Source organism: Bidens hawaiensis, unplaced genomic scaffold (assembly GCF_021521415.1).
Source record: "Bidens hawaiensis isolate Kalapana, Puna unplaced genomic scaffold, B.hawaiensis_p1.1 tig00032476_1, whole genome shotgun sequence".
In the NCBI taxonomy this organism is placed as follows: Eukaryota; Viridiplantae; Streptophyta; class Magnoliopsida; order Asterales; family Asteraceae; genus Bidens; species Bidens hawaiensis.
Genome location: NW_027505254.1, coordinates 55,689 through 77,836, shown reverse-complemented (window position 1 = coordinate 77,836; position 22,148 = coordinate 55,689). Strand labels below are relative to the sequence as shown.

General features: G+C 33.4%; 3 protein-coding genes and 1 pseudogene across 3 annotated transcripts; 2 read left to right on the top strand and 2 right to left on the bottom strand.

Moving 5' to 3' along the window:
* The first annotated feature begins 315 nt into the window (after positions 1-315).
* On the top strand, positions 316-2,389 carry LOC143611904 (uncharacterized). Its single transcript, XM_077086009.1, has 4 exons — positions 316-490; positions 1,623-1,740; positions 1,835-2,063; positions 2,160-2,389. Exons 1-4 carry the CDS (start codon positions 339-341, stop codon positions 2,186-2,188), a joined length of 528 nt encoding a protein of 175 aa, XP_076942124.1. The 5' UTR covers positions 316-338; the 3' UTR covers positions 2,189-2,389.
* A 3,909-nt stretch (positions 2,390-6,298) lies between these two features.
* LOC143611905 (ethylene-responsive transcription factor ERF109-like) lies at positions 6,299-7,190 on the top strand. The gene has a single exon (XM_077086010.1). It carries the CDS (start codon positions 6,453-6,455, stop codon positions 7,158-7,160), a length of 708 nt encoding a protein of 235 aa, XP_076942125.1. The 5' UTR covers positions 6,299-6,452; the 3' UTR covers positions 7,161-7,190.
* A 3,526-nt stretch (positions 7,191-10,716) lies between these two features.
* LOC143611907 (uncharacterized) lies at positions 10,717-12,578 on the bottom strand. Its single transcript, XM_077086011.1, has 6 exons — positions 12,487-12,578; positions 11,588-11,649; positions 11,385-11,507; positions 11,210-11,293; positions 11,035-11,121; positions 10,717-10,954 (listed from the first exon to the last, which is right to left on the bottom strand). The coding sequence occupies exons 1-6, from the start codon at positions 12,557-12,559 to the stop codon at positions 10,868-10,870; spliced, it is 516 nt and encodes a 171-aa protein (XP_076942126.1). The 5' UTR covers positions 12,560-12,578; the 3' UTR covers positions 10,717-10,867.
* A 1,768-nt stretch (positions 12,579-14,346) lies between these two features.
* Positions 14,347-15,140, bottom strand: LOC143611901 (calmodulin-like protein 30 pseudogene; annotated as a pseudogene).
* Between the last annotated feature and the right edge of the window lie 7,008 nt (positions 15,141-22,148).

Below are 22,148 nucleotides of genomic sequence, written 5' to 3'. Positions count from 1 at the left end.
GGCTCGACTCGTTTATTATTATCTACTAGTTTATATACATTTTTAATTAGTTTTATAGACTTTAAGCAAAACGTAACGAGCCATGCGTAGTAAAGCCAAAACTCGACTTGAGCTTGGTTGTGCAGTGTAAAACTAATACATAGAAGTCCAAAACCGTTCAAACTTAAAAACACACTAGGCTCGTTAAGTCTCGACAAGTCTAAATGATCTCCCCATACTAGTCTCAAACTCCGCTCGTTCCGAGCTATTCATTGATCCTTGATAGCTCGCGATCAGCTTGACACATTTGCACAAACTCTACACACACACACACAATAATAAAAAATAAGAAATAAAAAATGGTGAGAGAAGTATCGGAAAGCTGTATGGACGGGTTGATAACGGAGATCGTATCGTCTTATTGTAACCGGTTATACGCTAGTAAGCCGGAGCTTGCTGCTCGGAGAATCGAAGCAATTGGATACCAGGTCGGCCACCAGCTCTCCGAAAGGTATAATAAACATATACATATAAATTATGTTAGTTTTTTTATTGAAGCGTATTTGTATTATTCGATCAGTTATTTGACTTTTACCAACACTGGTACATCTAAGCTAGGGTTCCGTCTAATAAATTAGGATGTAAACCAGTGGATTTGTATTACCTTTATATCATGAGATTACGACTGTAAACGATCCGATTCGCACAATCGTTTAGATTTTATCGGACAAGCGAATGGCTCACGAACACCTAGCTGAAGGTGTAAGTACATTTAGAAAATGAACTTGTTAGTGAACGGCATTGTTTTATTGGATTTGGCTAATTAAGAATGGTCGGTGTCAACAGTCCGGTCCAGCTACCAAGTTTGTATATTCATATGTTAATTTTAGATATAAATTGATCACATAATACTCATGTATATTTTTGTTTTATGGTTAATAATTTTGCTTAAATCTCTATGATAAGATTAGGAAAGTTGTTAAAAGATATTGAAAATCTTTAATGAACAAACATAAACAAACAAAATTTAACGAACATAAATGGACATAAGTGAACACATAGTCTCTATTCATGTTTGTTTATTTAGTTAATCGAACGAAATTTCTTGTTCATGTTTGTTCATTTAGTTAATCGAATGAAAATCCTTGTTCATTTAATAAATGAACGAACATAAATGAATTTCCCGCCGAACAGCTCGTCAAACGTTGGGTTCGTTTACAGCCATGCTAAAGATGCATATCCAGACTGGATAATCCAGTTTGAAGAATTTTAAGGTTAGTTTGCTGTAGTTATTTGTGATCTTGTTAAATGTTAATTATAAGAATCATTCAAGGTTTTACATATATGCATTTTGAATTTGAGTTATAAACTATCTATTGAACTTTTTATGAACCTACATCAATCTCTTTAGTTGTATTTAACATCATTAGTGCACAACTCTAAAATGTGACTGTTATCTCTAGAATCTGATTGTTATATTGTGAATGTCTGTTGAAACTTGGAACTTATCAAATTCTGTCAATCCATATTATCTTGTGTCAATCTTATTCATTATACTTCCTTTTAAACTAAGGGCAAAATATAAACATTAGTGGTGATTTCATGTCACTTCTTCATAAGTTCTGAGCTATGATTCTTGTTAGATATACAGTTGATCGACCACGGTTTACTGATCACCTAGAGACAATCAAGTTTATCTGCAAAGATTTCTGGTCTGAGCTTTTCAAGAAGCCGATAGACAATTTAAAGACTAACCATAGAGTAAGTTTCTGGTTTAAAATCCCAAATTTTACAACTTTGTGAAAGATGTATATGTAACATATGTTGGCTTCTTTATTTAAACCTTTTGTTGCAGGGTACATTTGTATTGCAGGATAATAAGTTTCTGTGGCTTTCACGCGTATCAGCGGATTCATCTGTAGATATTTCTGGTGCTGGTCTAGAACCTTCTGCCATGTCAGCAAACAAGCCAGCACAAGCAACAAGCATGCATCTTTACTTCCCATGTGGACTTATAAGGGGTGCACTTTCAACCTTGGGAATACCTTGTGCTGTTACAGCCGATATTTCAAACCTTCCCGCTTGTACGTTTCAAGAATCCTTCTGACTCAAGCTCAGCCTATATATTTTTTAATTTATCATCAGTAAAACAATATTTTTTTTCATGAACTGATTTGCAGGTTCGTTTGTGATTCGGATAAAGGTGTAACGATCTCACTACAAGAATTTAAATGAACCGAGAGGCATAAGGTATTCCTGATCTTCAAACCAAGCTCCATATTTTCTATATTTTCCTCATGACTATTTACGTCACCAGACAAGTAATTTAGCTGTAGTTAGAAATTGATAACGGTGTCATTCTTTTACTTATATTTCATTTTAAAGATTAGAAGGCGTGAAAAGCCGAGTGTTTACTACATGATAAGTGTGATGTTGACAATGTATGTGCTTGGTGGTCACACTACATGATATTATGTTATTGAATATGATGCACGTGTTATGGATTACACTTTAGTGCAATCATATACAATGTATATGTTATTAGTATAGTGTATGTATTGATAGTCACATATGTTAGAGATCAATTGGTGGCCATCATAACCATTTTACAAATCTGTGTATTTTAATAAACCAAAACATCATCCCAATAGTTTTGTAGATGTTTACTGATGTTCTTTCGGACGTACACAAGACCTCTTCGTAAGTCCTAACTAGACGGCGTAATGTGGATGTGCACACATGTGATGGCGAAAAAACTCTTCTTCCATCTAGCATCATATGCGGCTTGAAAATATTCAAAGTTTGTCTGAAATGGCCATTGGTATAGATTGTTGTCTGTTTGTCTTCTGTCTTGATGTAAACACTATTTTTTTAAATAACGTAAACATTTTTTTTATAGAAAAGAATAAAAAGATAAGTTTGTCTCAGTATCATCAACTATTCTTAAGAAAAGTTCTCTCGACATCAGAAACCTTGTTTTGAACACTCCAGAGTCAAAATTGGGACTTCAGCATAGTAATAGTATAAGAGATGTTCATGTGACGCGTTATGATCTCTACGTACAAGTACTTTTAACCATGCGGGATCTTGAACTTATCGATTTAATGCTGCTTGTGCAATTACATAAAGAAAGTGTAGAATATTAAGTCGTGTGACATCTGACGATGAGTTGTTGGAACTTGATAACGCCAAAAGGATAAATTTTAAAAAAGACTAATCGAATAATTTGGTGGTGAGAAATAAAATGATTAAAATTGGTCTGAAAAATAAAATGTGGCATGGATATATGTGGGCTATTATTTATTTTTTTTAATTAGTCTTTTAAAAACAGTCACAATTAGAGGTGAATGGTAGGGATGGCAATGGCGGAGTTTAGAATGGGTTTAGATAATCTCAACGCATACCTGATTAAAAATGTTTTTCTCATTCCTGACCTAAAACTCGTCAAGTATTGGGTGTTCACCCGGGTTTTTTTAGTATATATCATATATATTTAAAATGAATCGGACATATCGTATATGATGTGTATATATAAAATAAATAAGATTGGTATTAAAAATACACATAATAAAAAAATAAAATAATAATGAGTTAATGATTCTGTGCATCTACTATACCCCTTTAAATCAAAAAATACCTTACAATCAGTGTTTTGAAACCTGACCCGTCTGGTCGGACCGGTCCGACCAGGACCCGATCCATATACGGGGTCGGGTCAGTGTATTTGGCCCGTTTTCGAAAAACCCGGCCGGTTTTGCGGGTGAGCGGTCGGCCCGGACCGGTTGACCCAACGGGTGAACCGGTAAAACCCATTTGTTCATTAAATACAAAATGAAATGTGCATGCCGATATTCAAACCTGGGTCATTTTGAAGATAGAAGCTTTAATAATTACACATGAGCCAACCAACCAAGTTTCATTGATGTCTCTATTGATCAAACATAAATCATATATATTTAAAAAAACAATGTATAAAACATAGATAAACATTAAAGTTTGTTATTATTATTACTTTTGGTTATCATTATTTTTTATATGTATATGAATTATATACATATGCAATTATATATTTAAATTATTTATGACATCATTCGGGTCAAACACTGGTCCGTCCTCCCGGGTCAGTCTGACCTTTGACCCGGTAAGACGTCCGGGTCAACATTCGAGCTGGGTCTAAAAACATTGCCTACAGTAAAGTAACATCACATAATGCAAAACTATCCCATAAAAGTCCGTCTACTATCTATACTATATATAATACATCAAACAAGGGCAAATTAAGACACTTAATTTTAGGTAATTTACAACACTTAAAGCATGAAGTACATGTGTAATTAAGGGTAAACTTGTCTTTTAAAACAATTCACTCAACTTACAAGTTTGCCCCCTCATCTTTAACCATATCATGTTTTTAGTTTCAACTTTAAACCAACTTCTCACCCACAATTTTTAAACACAATAAGTTTTTCATACGTTAATATTTTTGTAAAATATTGCACCATAAAAACGAGTATTTTATTCTCTTTAATTTGTATATAATATTATTATAATTTTGTCAATTGAAAAAAATATGTTACGTAGGGGTGTTCAATGCCGGTTTTTATTGTTTTAAACGAAAACTAAACCATTAAAAATTGAAACCAAACTGTTACAAACGGTCTGCATCTGATTCTGGTTTGGTTTAAGAGTTTATGCTTTGATAATAAAATTTGCTAAAAATGATTATTAATATAACCGTATCATCAATTCCAACTAAGTCAAAATATGATACTTGAAAGAATAAAGGAAGTAAAAAAAAACGACTGAAAGTAAACAACCCAGCCGGGAAAGCAAACCGATGACCAGTTTCAAGGTTTTAAAACCGAACAATGAACACTCATAATTGTTACGTGATTAATAGATTCCGTCTTCAAAGACCCGTTGCATCACATGGACACTCGTTTAGTATATCCTTATGCATCAACTTTTTGCAAGTAGGACCTCTCATTAAATAAGATTACTTTTCACGTTATCCCTTAAAGATGTGAGTAATATATAGACATCGAAATTAAATATTCAACCAATTCTTGCATTCGTGTACATACAAATTGAATGCCGTCTTGTCGGTGTCTCTTTATTATATTTATTATTTCAGATGGCCAACAAATCCTTTAAATAGATTATTGACTAAACTAATTACATTAGGATACACTCTTTTGATTCTTGAGAACATCTCACCTAAAATCAACGCCCTTGAACACCTGCCTGATAGATTGACGTAACTCTATATGATTGAACTATATATTGTTAACTGTTAAGTAATAAAAAAACTAATCAAGCGCCTCCTAGCTCCCATTGGGTTGCGGTGCCCTTGCCTATCACTTACGTTGTGTTTCCGAGTTTTATTAAAAGAAAGAAAGGAAATGAAAATAAAGGAAACATGAAAAATGTTGTGTTTCTAAGGGGGTGTTTGGGTTTCCTTATTTTTACCTCCTTATAACTTATTAACTTTTATAGATGAAAATAGTGTTCGGGTAACATAACTTATTAAATCTTTTAAAGGAGGAAAAAAGAAGTTTTCATAAGTTAGGATTTTGTAACTTATGAAAAACTCCTTATATAAGGTATAAGGAGGTGTAAATAAGGAATCCCAAACATACCCTAAGTGTTTTTTTTTAATGAAAGAAAAGGAAATAAGATGGGATGAATAGAAAAGAAAATGATAAAGGAAATGAATGAAAATACCTTCCTTTCATTTCCTTTCTTTCGATTAATGAACCGGGGAACACATTGTTAGTGCCTATTGTTGTCGAAATCACTGTGCTAGTCGAGCGATGAGATATGAACTAGCTATTAATCAAGATTAACTAATTTGGAATTTATATGTAATTTTCCAAATACACACACAACATATTTTATATTATAAATTTTAAATTTTGACCGATAACCAAATAGTGATTAATCGGCCGTTAGTCGGTGGGAGTATTACTATCGGAAATTATTAATGCCTAATCTAGATTTTTACAATCATGCCTAATTGTATAAAGTGTAAACATGCTTGTCTTTATTTGGAATTAAATCTTTGTGGTTAAGAAAGTAGATATTTGTTATTATTATTTTCCTTTTTCATTTTTAAAAAGATCTACGCGGTCGTTCAGGTGGTTTGACACTTTGACCGGCCAAACTGACAGTTAGGCATAGTCAACTTACTTCACACGGTCAATTACCTAAATTCTAGAAACTTGCCACCGTGGCTTAAACCTATGCCCACAAGTACCCCAATTTGCTACATAAGCATTATTTATACCCTGACGTTTCAACACAAAAGTGACAAAACCACAAACATCCTTATCCACGTGCACACAAACCAACATAAGAAAACTCAAACCCGTGTGTGAACTGTGTCCTAGCTGGCAGACATGTCATCAAACCATTAGTATAAATAGTTTGACCACCTTCTCATTTCCATCTAACCATCACAAAATAATATCACCATGGAGAGACCAAGCAACAAACATAATATTAATAACCAAGCGACTACCAGTTTCCACCACGCGCCACCGGCTAAGCCGTTTGAGCCGTGGAGGCGGCTAACCAACGACGAAGAGACTTCGGTCATGGTAGCAGCCCTAAAAGACGTCATCATCGGTCGACAGACTCGATTCATTTCGCCTTTTCACAAAACAAGTAATACTGTCATCACCAGTCCCACCACCGAAGCCGAAAAATTGGCAGTTCCTGTTCCTCAACCATGCCCGGTTTGTGGGATTAATGGTTGTCTAGGGTGTAACTTTTTTACTGAGGATATGAAAACGAGCAATGGAAGCGGGGTCGGTCCGGTTAGAAAGAAAAAGAATTATAGAGGAGTAAGGCAACGTCCATGGGGGAAATGGGCAGCTGAGATTCGAGACCCACGAAAAGCGGCTAGGGTGTGGTTAGGTACGTTTGCGACGGCAGAGGCAGCTGCTCGGGCTTATGACCGAGCAGCTATTGAGTTTAGGGGAGCTAGGGCGAAGCTTAATTTTCCGTGTACTGATTACACGGAAATTGCACAGCGCTCGTTGCCAGAAAAGGCAGAAAACCAACAACGAGCGCTGGTATCGATGAAAAAACAGGAGACAGTATTGGTGGAAAAAGAGGATGAAGATTGGATGAGGATTGTTGATTCAACTCAAAGTGGTTTGCCGGGAGTGTTTGAATGATTACAACTAAAAAAATATCTGGCTACGTGACGTGACGTGACTTGACTGTGTGATTATAATTATGCCACGTGGAGCGACGTGGTAATCCAAATATACCCATTTTGTAAACTATCTAGAACATGTTTTTCTTTTCAGTGCGATGCGAGCTGTTTTAGATGAAATCTCAGGTATTTATATTGATTTTGACGTTTCAGTTCTCAACTTATATCTACCACTATTATCTAGGAAGAAACATATCACGTAAAATCCATTTGAGACAGGTTTCAGACACGAGCCGTTAAAGATGCTAAGCCTTGACCGTCACCCGATACCACCAGAAGATCAATTGCAGCTAGAACATGTTTTAGTTTTTAGAAAGAGAGTTGTATACGAGTTAGCTCGACTTAGCTTGGTTTGTATAAAATACGGGTTTTAGTTGATCGGCGAAGCTTGGCTCGGCTCGGTTCTCAACCCAGAATATAGGCTCGGCTTGACTTGTGAAAAATCATACATGAATATGCACTTTGTAAGAGAATATAATTTCATCAGTTTATTCATTGGTAAAAATTATGATTGGAAAGTTGAGTTTGATTATGGGTTATAAAAATAAACTTATAATTGATTTTAAGGTTTTTACCTTTTTTTTTTCCTTTTTAAATAATTGATTAGTGCTATAAATGTAAATCACTTTATGGATGGCATAATGTCTTTGAGCTTTAAGGTTTGAGTTGTATGCAAACTAATGTTTTATTCGGCGTGTTGTGTTGGAGATGTTGGTAAAATCGGGTGGTGATATACTCAATTGTTTTCGGTCACAGACGTTAAGAAGGTAAGTCGATACGAATTTGATTGGTTTCTTTACGTGCATTATGATACCGGAAATAAAAACAAAAAAATTATAAAAATTGAGGTGGACCAATGGGGTGGCGTTGGACGGTAAAACTCAGGCGTTGAGAAGACTCGGATGTTGAGACGCTGAGTTTACATAAATTCAGTCAGTTTCCGTCACGTTCGTTACGATACCAGAACTAGAACAAAATTAACATTTGGTTGGTTTTCTTTAGGGTAATGGAAGTAAAAAAAGAAAGAAAAAAAAAACAGACAAACAAAATGCAATGAATGAATATGGTGTTGCCAAGGCGACAAGTGACTCAGTGAAGGTTTAGCGATACCAAAATTCTTAATTATTATATAGTAATAACTAATAATTTATGTGATGTATGTGGTGTGTTTTGAGTACTATGTTAACCACTTTTGATCGATATATTAGTTTTGCTGTTAATGAACGTTGTCATCTTGCCAAAAGAATTTAATTATTCAAAACGAAGTGAAGCAGCAGACTTGGTTTAAAACATTTTTTTATTTTTAGACAGATCAAAATTCACGATCAGTGACAGTGAAACCATTTAGGGCAAAACAATTTTCGATGTGGTAACTCCGTGTTAAGAGTTTGTGATTCCTAATCCTATTAGTTGAGTAATCGTGTAGTGAATCAAATCTCGGTAACTCTGTTGATTTGTTGCATAACTCATGGGTAACATTACGAAAAAAAAAAAAACACAAAACTTTTTCCTTTGAAACGTGTTGGTATGTACAAAGAACCGATCAATGTTAGCTAACAAATTGGTATAGGTTACGTCCAAAACCTAAAAAGATAATTAAATCAAATAATTTTCAAATTATGATATATATCAAAGATGCAAATAATAAAATTGCCCAAAAGAAAAACAAGTCAATAACCTAGTCAATCGTCCAATTAGCATCCAGAGCCTTTCATAAAAATAATAAAAAAAAAAAGGAAAAACCATCCAGAATTAGATGAAGTCATGCTTTTTTTTTACCAAAATTGGCAAAGATTTAGCAACTTGTTTTTATTCTAGAAACTTGAAACTTTTACAATCTAGTTGCATGACTTCATTTTTCAACCTTTTGCAGACCATGGTCCATCCACATATCAATCATTGTGTCATGTTCATGAATCTTCAAGCATGTCAACAAACCTTTAAGACTTTAATAATCATGCATCAACTTTCAAATTTAAAGGCTATATACTTTTTAGTTTTTACGTATTTTAGCTATATTATGACTTATAATCGTATTGATAACTTTAATAGTCGTATAAAGTTTATGAATACTTTGACAAGAGGCTCTTTTATTACGACTTCAGAGTCACATTTTTATATAATTTATCCGCATGCGATATATACGTAATGTATGAGCTATATAACGACTTATAACCATAATAATAACTTTAGGAGACGTATAAAGTTTATGAGTCTTTTGACAACATATACTTATGTTACGACTTTAGAGTCACATATAAATATCTTTGACCAACTTACAACCTAATAGATATTTTAAACAACTTGTGGATGATTAATTCAATCATTTATCAGCTAGTGATTTACAACATTCAACTTGAATACGCAATCAACCTTGTGGCATTTAGTAATTAGTAATTACTACTGATGAATTTACGACAAACACATCATCACATTAAGTTACATGATACTTACCTTGGACATCTTTACACATACATATTCATTAATCTATATGCATGGCTTAGCTTAAGTTCTCATAGACATATTAGCATGTTGTTTGACACTCATGCCTCTTATTTCATCATTTGTTATGAGATATATACCTATATTTCATTCCACCTATATGCTTGATGTTCTCTAAATTATACACGTATTTATCACATGATATTCCTCATATTTGACCATTTTCATAGCATTTTCACATTATTATACTCTAAATATGTTATTTATTTATTTATTTATGAATCATGCCATTGGTGAAAAAGAAGTAAAAAGTTGACGGAAAACAAATAAATCCATTAAGTATGACCAGACAATCAGACATAGCCATGCAAGCCCAAAGGCATTTCATTGACCCACTATTAGACAGGCAACCGTTGCTCATAACTTTTTACGTATTTTAGCTATATTATGACTTATAATCGTATTGATAACTTTACCGTTGCTCATCAACTGGTAAACCTCGGGTCATGGTCAAACCTTACAAGAACACAACTGTTGTAAGCAGGCATTATTAGACAGGCTACCGTTGCTCATAAATCTTGCCATTAGAGGCATCCAAGGTATTGTTTGACAGGCTACCATTGCAAACAAATCTTGTCATTAGAGGCATCCAAGTCTCCGCTTCCATTTGTGTATTCTGCCATGCGGATACTGAAGCGGTGAACCATGTCTCATTTTACCATTCACCAAGGAGGTATGAAGCCGTATTTCGTGATGGTGTAAAACATGTCTCCTTGGTGACATCTATTCACCAGCTGATGGTCGAACTTCACTAGATTTCGAACCCAAAAGTGGCAAAAAAAGCTTATGGCACGCGACTACTTATGCCACTGTGGTTCATTTGGTTGGCCCGAAACAGTCTGGTGCCGGTCGTCAGGAACACCAAACCATCTATTTCAGAAAGAATAAAAAACAGAGTGTATATTCCTCCAGATATATAACTGGTGCCACTTGGGTTTCAATAGTATTGACAGTACATAAAACAAAATTTCATGGATATTAAGTCGCATGATCAAGTTTTACTGCATGTATCTGTTAATCTTCTTACAGGCAAACTGATAACATTTTGTGAACAACAACATTAAGAACAAGTTTGTTGCATGTGTTGAATATTCAAGTTGTACAAACAGATTAAAATATTTTAACTAACACAGTTTTCATCTTCTAAATATCCTACAAATACCCTCACAGCGCATAACGTGCAGCAATCCGACATGTTATAGCATCTCCCAGAGTTGATATGCCCAATTCTACCCCTGTTATTTTGTAATGCTGTTGAATGTAAAACAAAATATTATTACTATATTTCATGCAACTATTGAATTAATGCAATTAAATACACAGTTTCACACCTTTAATATTTGAGGTTTGTTTGCTCTTCCTTCCAACTCTTCTAAGTCAATTTCCTTGCCTTTGATAAGTGTCTTAACGGCAATCATCTAAACAAACAACAAATCATCCTTAAGGCACACATGATTGACCAATAACAAATTAATATAAACTCATTCACTGGTTAAACAATATCACCTCTTCTTCAGAAGCACCAAACCGAGCCACAAGAACATACGTGATGGTATCAGATATTCCACAACGTTTTAACGATTCAGAAATCTGCTTAAAAGAAATTATGTAACCATAACGCTTGATATAAAATATATAAGGTTAATGTATTCTAATGATGCTGCAGTTAAAGAGTTGTTACATGTTTAGAGCCCGAGTAGTTATAAACAAGCTCAGAGTGAAGGGTACGAGTAGTCAACGAGTCCCTTGATTTAGATACCAGTGTTTTATGAGCAGCTGCTAAAACAGGAAAGACATCTGGAATCTAAAAAACATTTCAAGAAATCCGTGTTAACGATTGAATATTTGAGAAATTCGTATAAAAGACATTTAAAGCATGTGTACCAAAGATGCATTGAGAAGAGCTACTTCAGGCTCTAGTGTTCCAGCTTGCATCAACTCCAATAGTTCCTTTGCAAGTATCAAAGTGTATTTTAGATATTTGACAACGATAATATATCTCACCTAATAACCAAGTTTATACAGCGTTTCACTAAAGTCATTCAAACTTTTTTACTATAAAAACCACTCAAAGTTTCATTATTGTTCCATTTTTATAAAATCCTTTTACAAATTTTACATTTAAAAAAAATAAAATTACGAGAGCTAAACAGAAGATATATAGAAAATAATAGCAAGAAAAAAATTACTAAATAATAACGATGTTTCATAATTGTTCCATTTAAGCCGACTTGAAGCAAATAATCACAAAATAGTAACCAAGTTTCATACGTATTCCTAGCACCGTAAACAAACTGAACGTTCGCTGAACTGCTCATGAGTTGTTCAGCGGGAAGTTCGCTTACGTTCATTCATTTAACAAATGAACGAACATGAACAAGAAATTTCGCTCAATTAACTAAATAAACGAGCATGAACAGAGGTCGTGTCCGTTCAGTTGTGTTTATGTTCATGAACCTTTCACGAACAAGTTCATTTTTTTAATGAACAAACATGAACAAGAAACTTTGTTCGGTTAGCTGTTCGTGAACCGTTCCCTTGTCCGCGTTCGGTTTGGTTCTCTTACAGCCAAATGTATTCCATTTAAGTCACATAATTATAACAATTTCATCATTTACAATAACAAAAAATTGAACAGCAATGAAAGAATAATAAAGAAATTGTAAACAACAGTTAAGAAAATGAAAAGATTAATAATTGATATGTTGAAAGCAAGAACAAAGCATATATTAAGAATTACATACATACAAATTAGGTTAACAGATGTTAGATTGAAGAATAAGAGTACTTGAAATTAGTGACGTCAGAGAAGAGAGCAAGTGCTAGAGTTGTTCCAGAGAGTTCGAAAACCTTCATATCTTCTCTTCTGCAAATGAAATTGATTAATTGTTGGCTGCGTGCGGTAGAAGAATGAAATTGAAGATGATTTAGGGGATTAGGGTTTTGTATACTGTTTGCTTCAAAACTGACTGAAAAATATGGGTTTACAAGTTACAACCCTGAGCTTGTTGTACCTTGCAATGTTTGGATTTATTAGTTGATTTGTGAACAATTAGCAACAATTAGATCGATCGAGTGTTGTGGGTAGCGCTATAAACGAACCGAACGAACACAAACAAGACCTTGTTCATGTTCGTTCGCGAAGGAAATAATTTGTTCACGAACATTTACCGAATGAGATTTTATGTTAGTGTTCGTTTATTAAGGAAATGAATGTGTTCACGAACGGTTCACGGACACAAATAATATCGGCAAAACCAAGAAATCGAGACCGATATATTAATCACCGTCAATAATGAAAGCATGTAAACAAATCGAACGAATATGAGCAAGGGTATGTTGGTATTTGTTCACTTAACTTTAAACGAACACGGATGCTTAATTGAACGAATATTTAAGTTTTTGTTTGATTATTTAAAAAAATGAACACGTGTGTTCGGTTATGTTCGTTTAACATAACTGAACAAATATAAACAAACATAAATGGACATTTATAAATGAAAAACAAGCATAAATGAACACATATAAAATTTTTAAGTAAATAACTTATCCAAAAATATATTTAATTATTTTCTATTAACACATAAACGAACATATATAACCAAACATAAACGAACGCTCAATGAACATAAATGAATGAACGAAACATGTGTTCATGTTCGTTCGTTTGATTAAGCGAACACAAATTTTTTGTTCGTGTTCGTTCGTTTATTAAATAAACGAACTTCCAGCCGAATAATTCAGGAACAGTTCACCGAACGTTCGGTTTGTTTGCATGCCTAGTTGTGGGCATCATAGGGCCTCTTGAGCATGGTTCCGTAATGCGTTCACCAATCGAATGCATGCTTTTGTGTTAATTTTTTTTATTTTCTAAGATTTTATTAATTTATTACGTAAACCATTACACAAGTTTGATGGTTTAGTTAGTGAATGCTCTTCCACCTATATGGTAGTGACGTGATAGTATTTTTTTTATTTTTTTTGGTTGTTAGTTGAAGTCCTTACAATACACATGGTCTTATTTGTGATTTGATAAAATATAACAATTGATGTTTTCAATGTGTAATTTAGTCAGATTCTTTGTTTACGATTCTTTTTCTATCATCTGTACATTGTATTTACATTAACAGTGACTATATATATTATTGATTTTTAGTAATATAAGCTTAATTATCTACAACTTTTTCGTCGGTACAAGTTAGCAAATGGTCCTTCAGTTACCATTTCGTTGGTGATCCTTCGGTGAAAATAGCATGGTAACTACATCTAGACTTCGTTAGTCTTGCCATATTTTGTGACAAAGTATCACCATAAGTTATTGAGAGACTTGACTTTGTGTAAAAGTCATTGCAAAAACCATGAACAAAATAAGAAAAAAAAAATCACTTACAAAACGAGGCACACGAACATCTTAAGAACTTAAGATGCGTGTTATATAGGAATGAAATAACTAGTCCTGCAACTATTCATAAAGATACTAAACATATACAAACATAACACAACACTTTAATTTATTACTGAAATACAAAGTACAAAGGCGATACTTTTACATAAAGACATATTAACCTTAGATTTTAGTAACAATTAGATATAGAACTATCCGGTTACATCACAGGCCAAATACATCTACAATACCAATTTATTTAGATCTTCATGTTTCGAGTCATCATCGTCATGAACTCATCCGTATCGATAACACCATCTTTGTTAGAATCAACAACTCTCACCATTTTCTGGCAATCTTGCAAGCTACACCTCTCCCCAAGCCTCTTCATCAACTCATAAACTTCCTCAACACTTATCTTCCCGTCCCCATCAAGATCAAACGTCCTAAACGCGCTTTGAACATCTATCGCCTTTAACCCACCACCCTTCTTTTGCACCTCCATAAACTCCTTGAAATCAATAAAACCATCACCATCCAAATCCGCAACCTCAAAGATCTTTTGTACATCCCTTTCTGTCCCCCCTTGTCTCAGTGCTCTCATTATAGCCTTGTATTCACTCCTTGATATCTTACCATCTTTATCGCGATCAAACTTGTCAAAAACACGCCTCATCTCAGACACGTTTGGTTGGAATATAGGCAGTCCAGAAGGTTGTCTATCACTGCTCGAGAACATCCTAGACGGCTTACGAAGGTACTTACGCTTTGAGATGTTGTATTGCATGTCAAGAAAGCTTGTCTTCGACATTGTTTCGATGGTTAGGCTTTAGATGGCTAGCTATGAAAAAGTATAACCAAATATATCAAATGTTTGGATTGATGTTTAGATGCCTAAGGGTATTAAAAGGTTAAATACTATGTGAAGCAACTTGGTGGGAGATAATTAAAAGATGGAATGAAAGCAAAACTTGTGGCTTGGCAAATGGTCTATAATAAAGTTATTCTTATTCTTTGTGTGATTTAAAAGAGCAAGTATACCTTTTGGTCCATTGGTACCTAATAAAATTCTCTCTAACTAAACATGTTACAACTTTGAGAAAACCTTTTTACATTTTTCATTAATCATTATCCATAAAAAAAAATACAAACATATAGATAAAAGAGAACCACAAAATGGAAACAAGTACTGATCTAACTTTAAATTATGCATAAATTAAATATGATTTATTGACCGATTAAAATTCAGTTATATTTAATTGTCGGTTACAACAGTTAAGTTTGTTCTATCTATTTTGTAAGGTTATACACACATAAAATAGCAGGAACAAAAACAACAGAGTTAAGTCGTTTAATTTTTTTACCAGTAGTTCATATTTTTAGAGAAAAATACTTTTTATGTACAAAACGTGTATTATATGTATACTAGTAGTTTGCCCGCGCGATGTAGCGGGGAACGACACTTAAAGGTTGTTAATGAGTCAAGCGGAGCCGACCCAAGTCTAGCTCAAATTCGACTTGAACTTCATTCCAAGCTAGCTCTGCTAGGCTCCAAATTAAACTCGAGTAGAGCCAATCACATTAGACACGTTAAAATGCTAATACACGCGCTCAAATTCGCCCAAAACCTCCCTTTATCACCCAATTACGAATAGTCTTACACACTATAACACGTGTGACCTCCCCCACCTGTTATATGGATGATGATGTACTGCCATTTGCTTTTAACTTTTCTTATTTACTTTGACTTCTCATATATTTACAATTATTTATTATTTATGTATCTACAATTATTATTATTATTTAGTTCATGATTGTTATAATCTTTAGTGTTTAGAAAAATACTTTTTTTAGCAATTTTTTTGGTTGGAGTGATATATTTTATTAAGATGTCGTTTGTATTTTAGAGGTAGAATATTTGTAGTCTGCGGACTATATTTGCACACATCTGTAGAAGAATATTTGGACCAAATCTCTGTAGTCTACAAGAGGAAGATTGTTGTTTTTTAACGTATGTAGACGGCTAACATGATTGGTGGTGGTGTACGTGGTGGGTGGTGGAAGATTGGTGGAAGACGATGGTGGTAGGTGTGAACGACGGTGGTGGGGAATGGTGGGTGGTGGTAGACGGTAGTGGTGGTCAACGATGGTGGTGGTGCCGACGGTGGGTGGTGGTGGTTATAGATGGTGGTGGTGGACGGTGGGTGGTGATGACTAACTATGGGTGGTGGTGGTGGCGGCGGAAGATGGGTGGTGGTTGCGGTGGTGGACAGTGGGTGTTGGTAGGGTGTGAAAAAGTTGGATGTTAGCTTTAAGACCATAAAAGTAATTTTCAGGTCTTAAAAAAACAAACTGTCTCTAGAGGTTTATGTATGCGTACCCGCATACATAAGCCCATTATAGACTTTTTAAGCGAAACAAAAAAAAATAAATAGATAAGTCAGAATTTAGCAAAAGTTGAATATTAAATTTAATGTTTATAACGTACTGGTATAATTAATTTACTATTACAATAATCTCTCATACGTCAAATGTTATAGTGTTTGATATGTACTTCATAGAAAGCTAGACAATTGTTCCTATACCGTCTTTTCTTAATTTTCCAGTTCACACTTTATAATGTAACAAAATGTCAACTTTTATGTGAGAATGGATTACTATTCATGAATACCCATAATCTTTCGGGGGCTTGGTTGTAGGTGATCCGAATTTGACTATCAACACTTCCAACTTTGTCTGCTTTCTTTAATTTTGTATGGCATAGTTTTTCAGTTGCTCTATCTTATCTTACTATATAATATGCATAAATGCACATTCACTTTGGTGGCTAAAACATTTTTTTGATATCAACTATGTCTATTATAATAATAATAATAATAATAATAATAATAATAAGAGGAGTTGTACATTAACGCATTAATAAATTGTACATTTTACTTATTATTTCAGTATTGAACAATTTTTATGTCAAAACGTTAACAAAAATAAGCACGTCGCAACAATAAATTCCGTTTTTCTTAAATCATAAAATATATAAAGATATAGAAGTAAATAAAAAAATAAATAAACTTGTCAAGTATATAAGTAAAGATGAGGGACCAAAGTTGAAACTATTACTTATATTTACAAATAGTTAACTAAAGTTGAGGGGCTATTAATATAAGTTGTTTTCAACGGTTTTATATGATTGTGCAAAATACCACTATGTCCCCTTAACTACTTTACTTTAATACATGTATTATATGTTGTAATTCATGTAATACAATTTATATTTCTTAAATTTTAAGAGGTCCTTCACTCGTAGTTTATATATAGTATAGATAAAACGCATTATAATAATCAAACTCATTTGATTATTTATTATTTTTTTAATTTTTAACGTTTAATATTAAACATGAGTTTCAAGTGTGTAAGTTCTATTAATAAACGAAATTTGTTGATATACACATAACATATTTTTTATGAATACATGAATATTGATAACTATTTAATTTCAATTTTATTATTTTTATTTTTATTTATTGTTTTTTTTTTGTTTTGTAAAATTGAAAACTGGGCTTTAAGAACTAACTTCAAAGTATAGAAACTGGGCTTTATTAATTATGAGACCCAGTTATAAAATATGGGCTCGATTTATTTGTCAAACATGCTGGAATAAAGTCGGATACTCGGATAGTCGGATGGCATTTGGCGGATCATAATATTCAAGATATCGTGACAACAAGACGATAATGAACTTAGAGAACACTCGATTATAAAACTAAATTTTCGAATCCGATCGATAAAAACCTTGTGATAGATCACAAGAGAAAATTGACTTAAAAACTCGTTACAATAATTCTTTATTGATCAACCGTTCAAAACCTTTACTCAAGCCCCATACGTATAGATCTAACGCTAAGTTGGTGACCAAGCCACTACCGTACTAATCATATTAAACAAATCCAACTTGACCAATTTGTCAACTTATGTTCTTTCGTATTCACCAATTTGTGAATACGATCCTGAATTACAAACAATCACCACCTTAATTTCGGAGCCGTAACTGTAATTTGATTTCTTGTTCATCAACCATTGATCCTCGTCAGTTCTTGATAAGTCCTTCGGATCACAGGTCAGATGTGATTTCCAACTTAAAATAGAAATATGAATAGTTTAACCAGAAAATTGAACATCAGTCTTCTGGTCCCAAATATAGTCACTAACTTTGGCAGCAAGCTAGTTTGATTCGGCTTTGGTTCCGCGGTTCCTGAAATTAATAAGCAAGATCGAACATAGTTTCTTGAAGCAATAGGTCGGCAGTCCATTGATCTTCCTTTCCGTCCTTGATCGTTTCCTTGCGACGGCTGGATCTTGGTTTCAATTCCATGTACATCAAGCTTGGTCCGCGATTACACTAAACTCTTATACCACTTCAAGGCACAAAATCGATAAACACCTTATCATTGCAAGTGAAAACTAAGTTAAAAACTTTTTACAATATCTCACAGTTAATCACCCACACCATATTCACAGATGTAACCCCTAATGTGCTGACCAAAGACGTTACCATTAATCATATTATAATTAAAAAACTAAACAAACTTTTATCGTGTTGCCAATTTAGTCCTTTCATATACTTTTGAACATATTAAAATATGTCCACAACTTATTAATAACTACGTACACAAATGACAAAATTTCAGTCATACTTGGTCAAATAATAATTATGAGGCTAACATTGGAGTGCCCCTTTTTTATATTTTACTTTAGGGCCTATGAAACCACATAATTCACTATTCGAGAATGAGCCATTTTTCTTATAGCAGTTTTCATTGAAAAATTATTAGGAAACCTATTTTCTCACGATTTCTATAAAAAAGTTGCGTTGAAAAAACACGTTGGAAAACTCGTTTCCAAGCTTTTTCCAACAACTTTTTCCATAAAGTTTATAATGTTTTCCAACAAAAATAATACATATTTGATAAATTTATTTTGTTGTTGTAGAGTTGGCAACAGTTTTTTAAAGAAAAATCGTATTGTTATTTTGTTGAAATACTATATATAGCAAAATCATGGCTATTTTTTTTTTGGTTGGAAATTCATCTTCAACTTGTTGGAATTAATATGCTGTAGGAATTTTTTTGTAGGAAAGAACCTATTTTCTAGTAGTGACCGTATAACATGGAGGTGTTAATTTGTTCGATTTTCAGTTAAAGTCAAAAACCTGATTTCTTAGACCACTTAGATTATGCATCAGTTTTACTGATCACAAGCAGCCCATTGTTATATAAACAGATTGTGTGTAAACAGCCTACCCTAGGCCTAGCCGGTCATTGCCTGAGTCATGAATGTCTACAACTAAATACTTTCTACTTAGGGAGGGAAACTTAACGTATAAATGAAATTAACGTGTTAATTGTGAGAACCAAGTAGAGTAATTATATATACAAGTAGGATAATTATGTAAGTGTTATATAATTACGCTACTTGTATATATAATTACTCGATTCTCACAATTAATACGCTAATTTCATTTGTATTTGATCCAAACCTTACTACTTAGAATATACTCTAGCGAGTCTTTCCTCCTTAATTTGAGGTCCTGATTAGATTACGTTATTTTAATAAAATTAATACTAGGGTTTTGTATATTTTAAGTTTCTACCATACTCTTATATATAGGTTTAGGTCTTTGAGCCAGTTTTTTGGCACTAATTTAAGGAAGACCCCTCTAACATGGGTGGCATATATATGACATATTTTATCACAGAATAATGAATAAAAAAATATTACTTTGACAAATCTCTAAAGCAGGCATGCATGCCCCATATTAACAGTGACTTAATTTGTTATTGATCTGACATAGCTAAATGTGCCTATGTGTAAACAAGTAATTAATTAAACTAACACCTACAAAAACAAAACTTGTTCACTGTTGAGCAGACATGAAAAGGAACAAATGCCCTTAGACCAATCTTTATTTACAAATCATGAGGTTGATCCATTGCCACTTGTAAATTTAATTTACACCTACTGAATGTGTGTGTTTTGTGGGGGTTGGGTGGGAATCAGCCACTTACAGACATTTCATTCAAAATTCTAAGTGAAAAGTGGATAAACCATGTGAGGCTCAGTACTTGTTACTGATTAAAGGATAAAGGTAAAATGGAATCATTTATCTTAGACCACATGCATGTTGTTAGTCAAGCTAGTGTGTGTGTGTCTGTGTGTTAAATTCTAATTAACTAGATGGCCCACTTTCTGTGTTTTGTTGTCATGTTAGACTGTGTCAATTATCAAACACTTGAAATGGAGTTTTTCAGTTTAATTATGATGCAAAAAACATTGTTAATCACAAAAAGATTAATTTAGGAGATAATTCAAAAAAAAGTAGTATATTATTCAAGGAAAAGTTTTTACCACAAGGTCATTTTATATAAAATTCAAATTTGACAGGTAGTGTTAAGTCTTTTTAATTTAAAACTTGTGATTAAATGCGGAAAGTAAAGAAATAAATACACGCGCCGATTAATGCAATTTAGTGTTTTACGCATTTTCACACTATGAATTGGAAAATTTGGAAAGGGATAGGCCTAACGGCCTATTACTTTTTGCCACATTATTTAGCTAGCTCGTTGAGATCTTTCCGTATACAGCTTATTGGACTCCAGTCGTAGCATAATTGATGTTATATGCAACTTATGTTTGGGCCTTTACTGCTTTGTTTCCATCTGTCTTGATCCAAGTAGAAGTCTACTAACTCTTCGATCAACTCTGTATCCGTTGGTAAGGTGATATTAGAGATCGATACATAACATATACGGAGTATTATTAATGAATTATGTATGAATCATCCAATTTTGTCATAAACCAAAATGAGACTTGTTGTACTAGATGTTGGGAAATTTGTTACGTGTGCATTAGTAGGTTGTTATGACACAACAAATGCACACTAATAGACATTGATGAATGGGATATCGATGTGTGATTGTGTGTATTTGAAAGAAAATACTATAGTGGTGTATCCCACATTGGTGGGATAAAAAACTTGTGTCTTGTTTTTCCTCTATAAATAGAGAGGTAAACTAAGTTGCAACACACACCAAACCTTACACACAACACAAGCATTGTTGCAAGGTTTTTCCAACTTATTCTTCTTCTACATTTCTGGTTTTCTTTTATTCGAACCTTTTTCAGGTTTACGGTTAACTTCGGCAGTACTATTGCTCCGGCTGTTGTACCTTGGGAAACAACGAGTTCTCTTGGGAGATTCGAAATATTGTTTTAAGGGCCCCGTGTTCAACACGATCCTCAGCCAAACTGTTTATATTTTTTTTTTCGTATTGTATTTGGTTTATTTCTATGATTCTGTATTGTATTTCAGATTCTTGTGTTGTATTGTATGAGTAATAAAACTGTTTGTTAATTTTTTGTTTATTTACTCAATTCACGAATTCGGTTCCTACAATCTTAAAACAATATTTTTAAAACCGTTTCGTGAAAACTTTGTTTAAATTTTCAGAAACTATTCTGTTTTGATCCAAACCAGTTTTGTTTCAAAATAGTATATGTTTTAAAAACAGTTTTTTCTTTTCTATTTTGGTCTTAGAATCAAGAATTGGATCTTCAAAGTTGGACTTAGACAGATTCGTTCTTGGTTTAACATTCTGAAATCAGAAAAGGCTCCTTTTTGGGCTGTTTTTGGCTATCTAGCACGAGGCTTATCGTGAAAACTTTGTTTAAATTTTCAGAAACTATTCTATTTTGATCCAAACCAGTTTTGTTTCAAGTATATGTTTTAAAAACAGTTTTTTCTTTTCTGTTTTGGTCTCAGAATCAAGAATTGGATCTTCGAAGTTGGACTTAGACAGATTCGTTCTTGGTTTAGCATTCTGAAATCAGAAAAGACTCATTTTTTGGGCTGGTTTTGTTATCTCGCACGAGATAAAGCTATCTCGCACGGGATAAATTTATCTGGCAAATTTCAGAATTTTCTGAATTTTTTTAAGTTACTAACTTGGTCTGTTTTCTGTTGCAAGAATGACATGACCAACCCCAAACACTTCTAATGCTACCCAT

Bases quoted from the DNA above. Each gene is read 5' to 3' on its own strand.
- LOC143611905 (XM_077086010.1), top strand. From the start codon at position 6,453: ATGGAGAGACCAAGCAACAAACATAATATTAATAACCAAGCGACTACC.
- LOC143611907 (XM_077086011.1), bottom strand. From the start codon at position 12,559: ATGAAGGTTTTCGAACTCTCTGGAACAACTCTAGCACTTGCTCTCTTC. The intron at 11,650-12,486 runs CTTATTCTTCAA...TTGCAAAGGAAC, and splicing joins CGTCACTAATTTCAAGTACT to TATTGGAGTTGATGCAAGCT. The intron at 10,955-11,034 runs GTGTGAAACTGT...TACATTCAACAG, and splicing joins ACAAACCTCAAATATTAAAG to CATTACAAAATAACAGGGGT.
- LOC143611904 (XM_077086009.1), top strand. From the start codon at position 339: ATGGTGAGAGAAGTATCGGAAAGCTGTATGGACGGGTTGATAACGGAG. The intron at 491-1,622 runs GTATAATAAACA...GATTCTTGTTAG, and splicing joins GGCCACCAGCTCTCCGAAAG to ATATACAGTTGATCGACCAC. The intron at 1,741-1,834 runs GTAAGTTTCTGG...CTTTTGTTGCAG, and splicing joins ATTTAAAGACTAACCATAGA to GGTACATTTGTATTGCAGGA.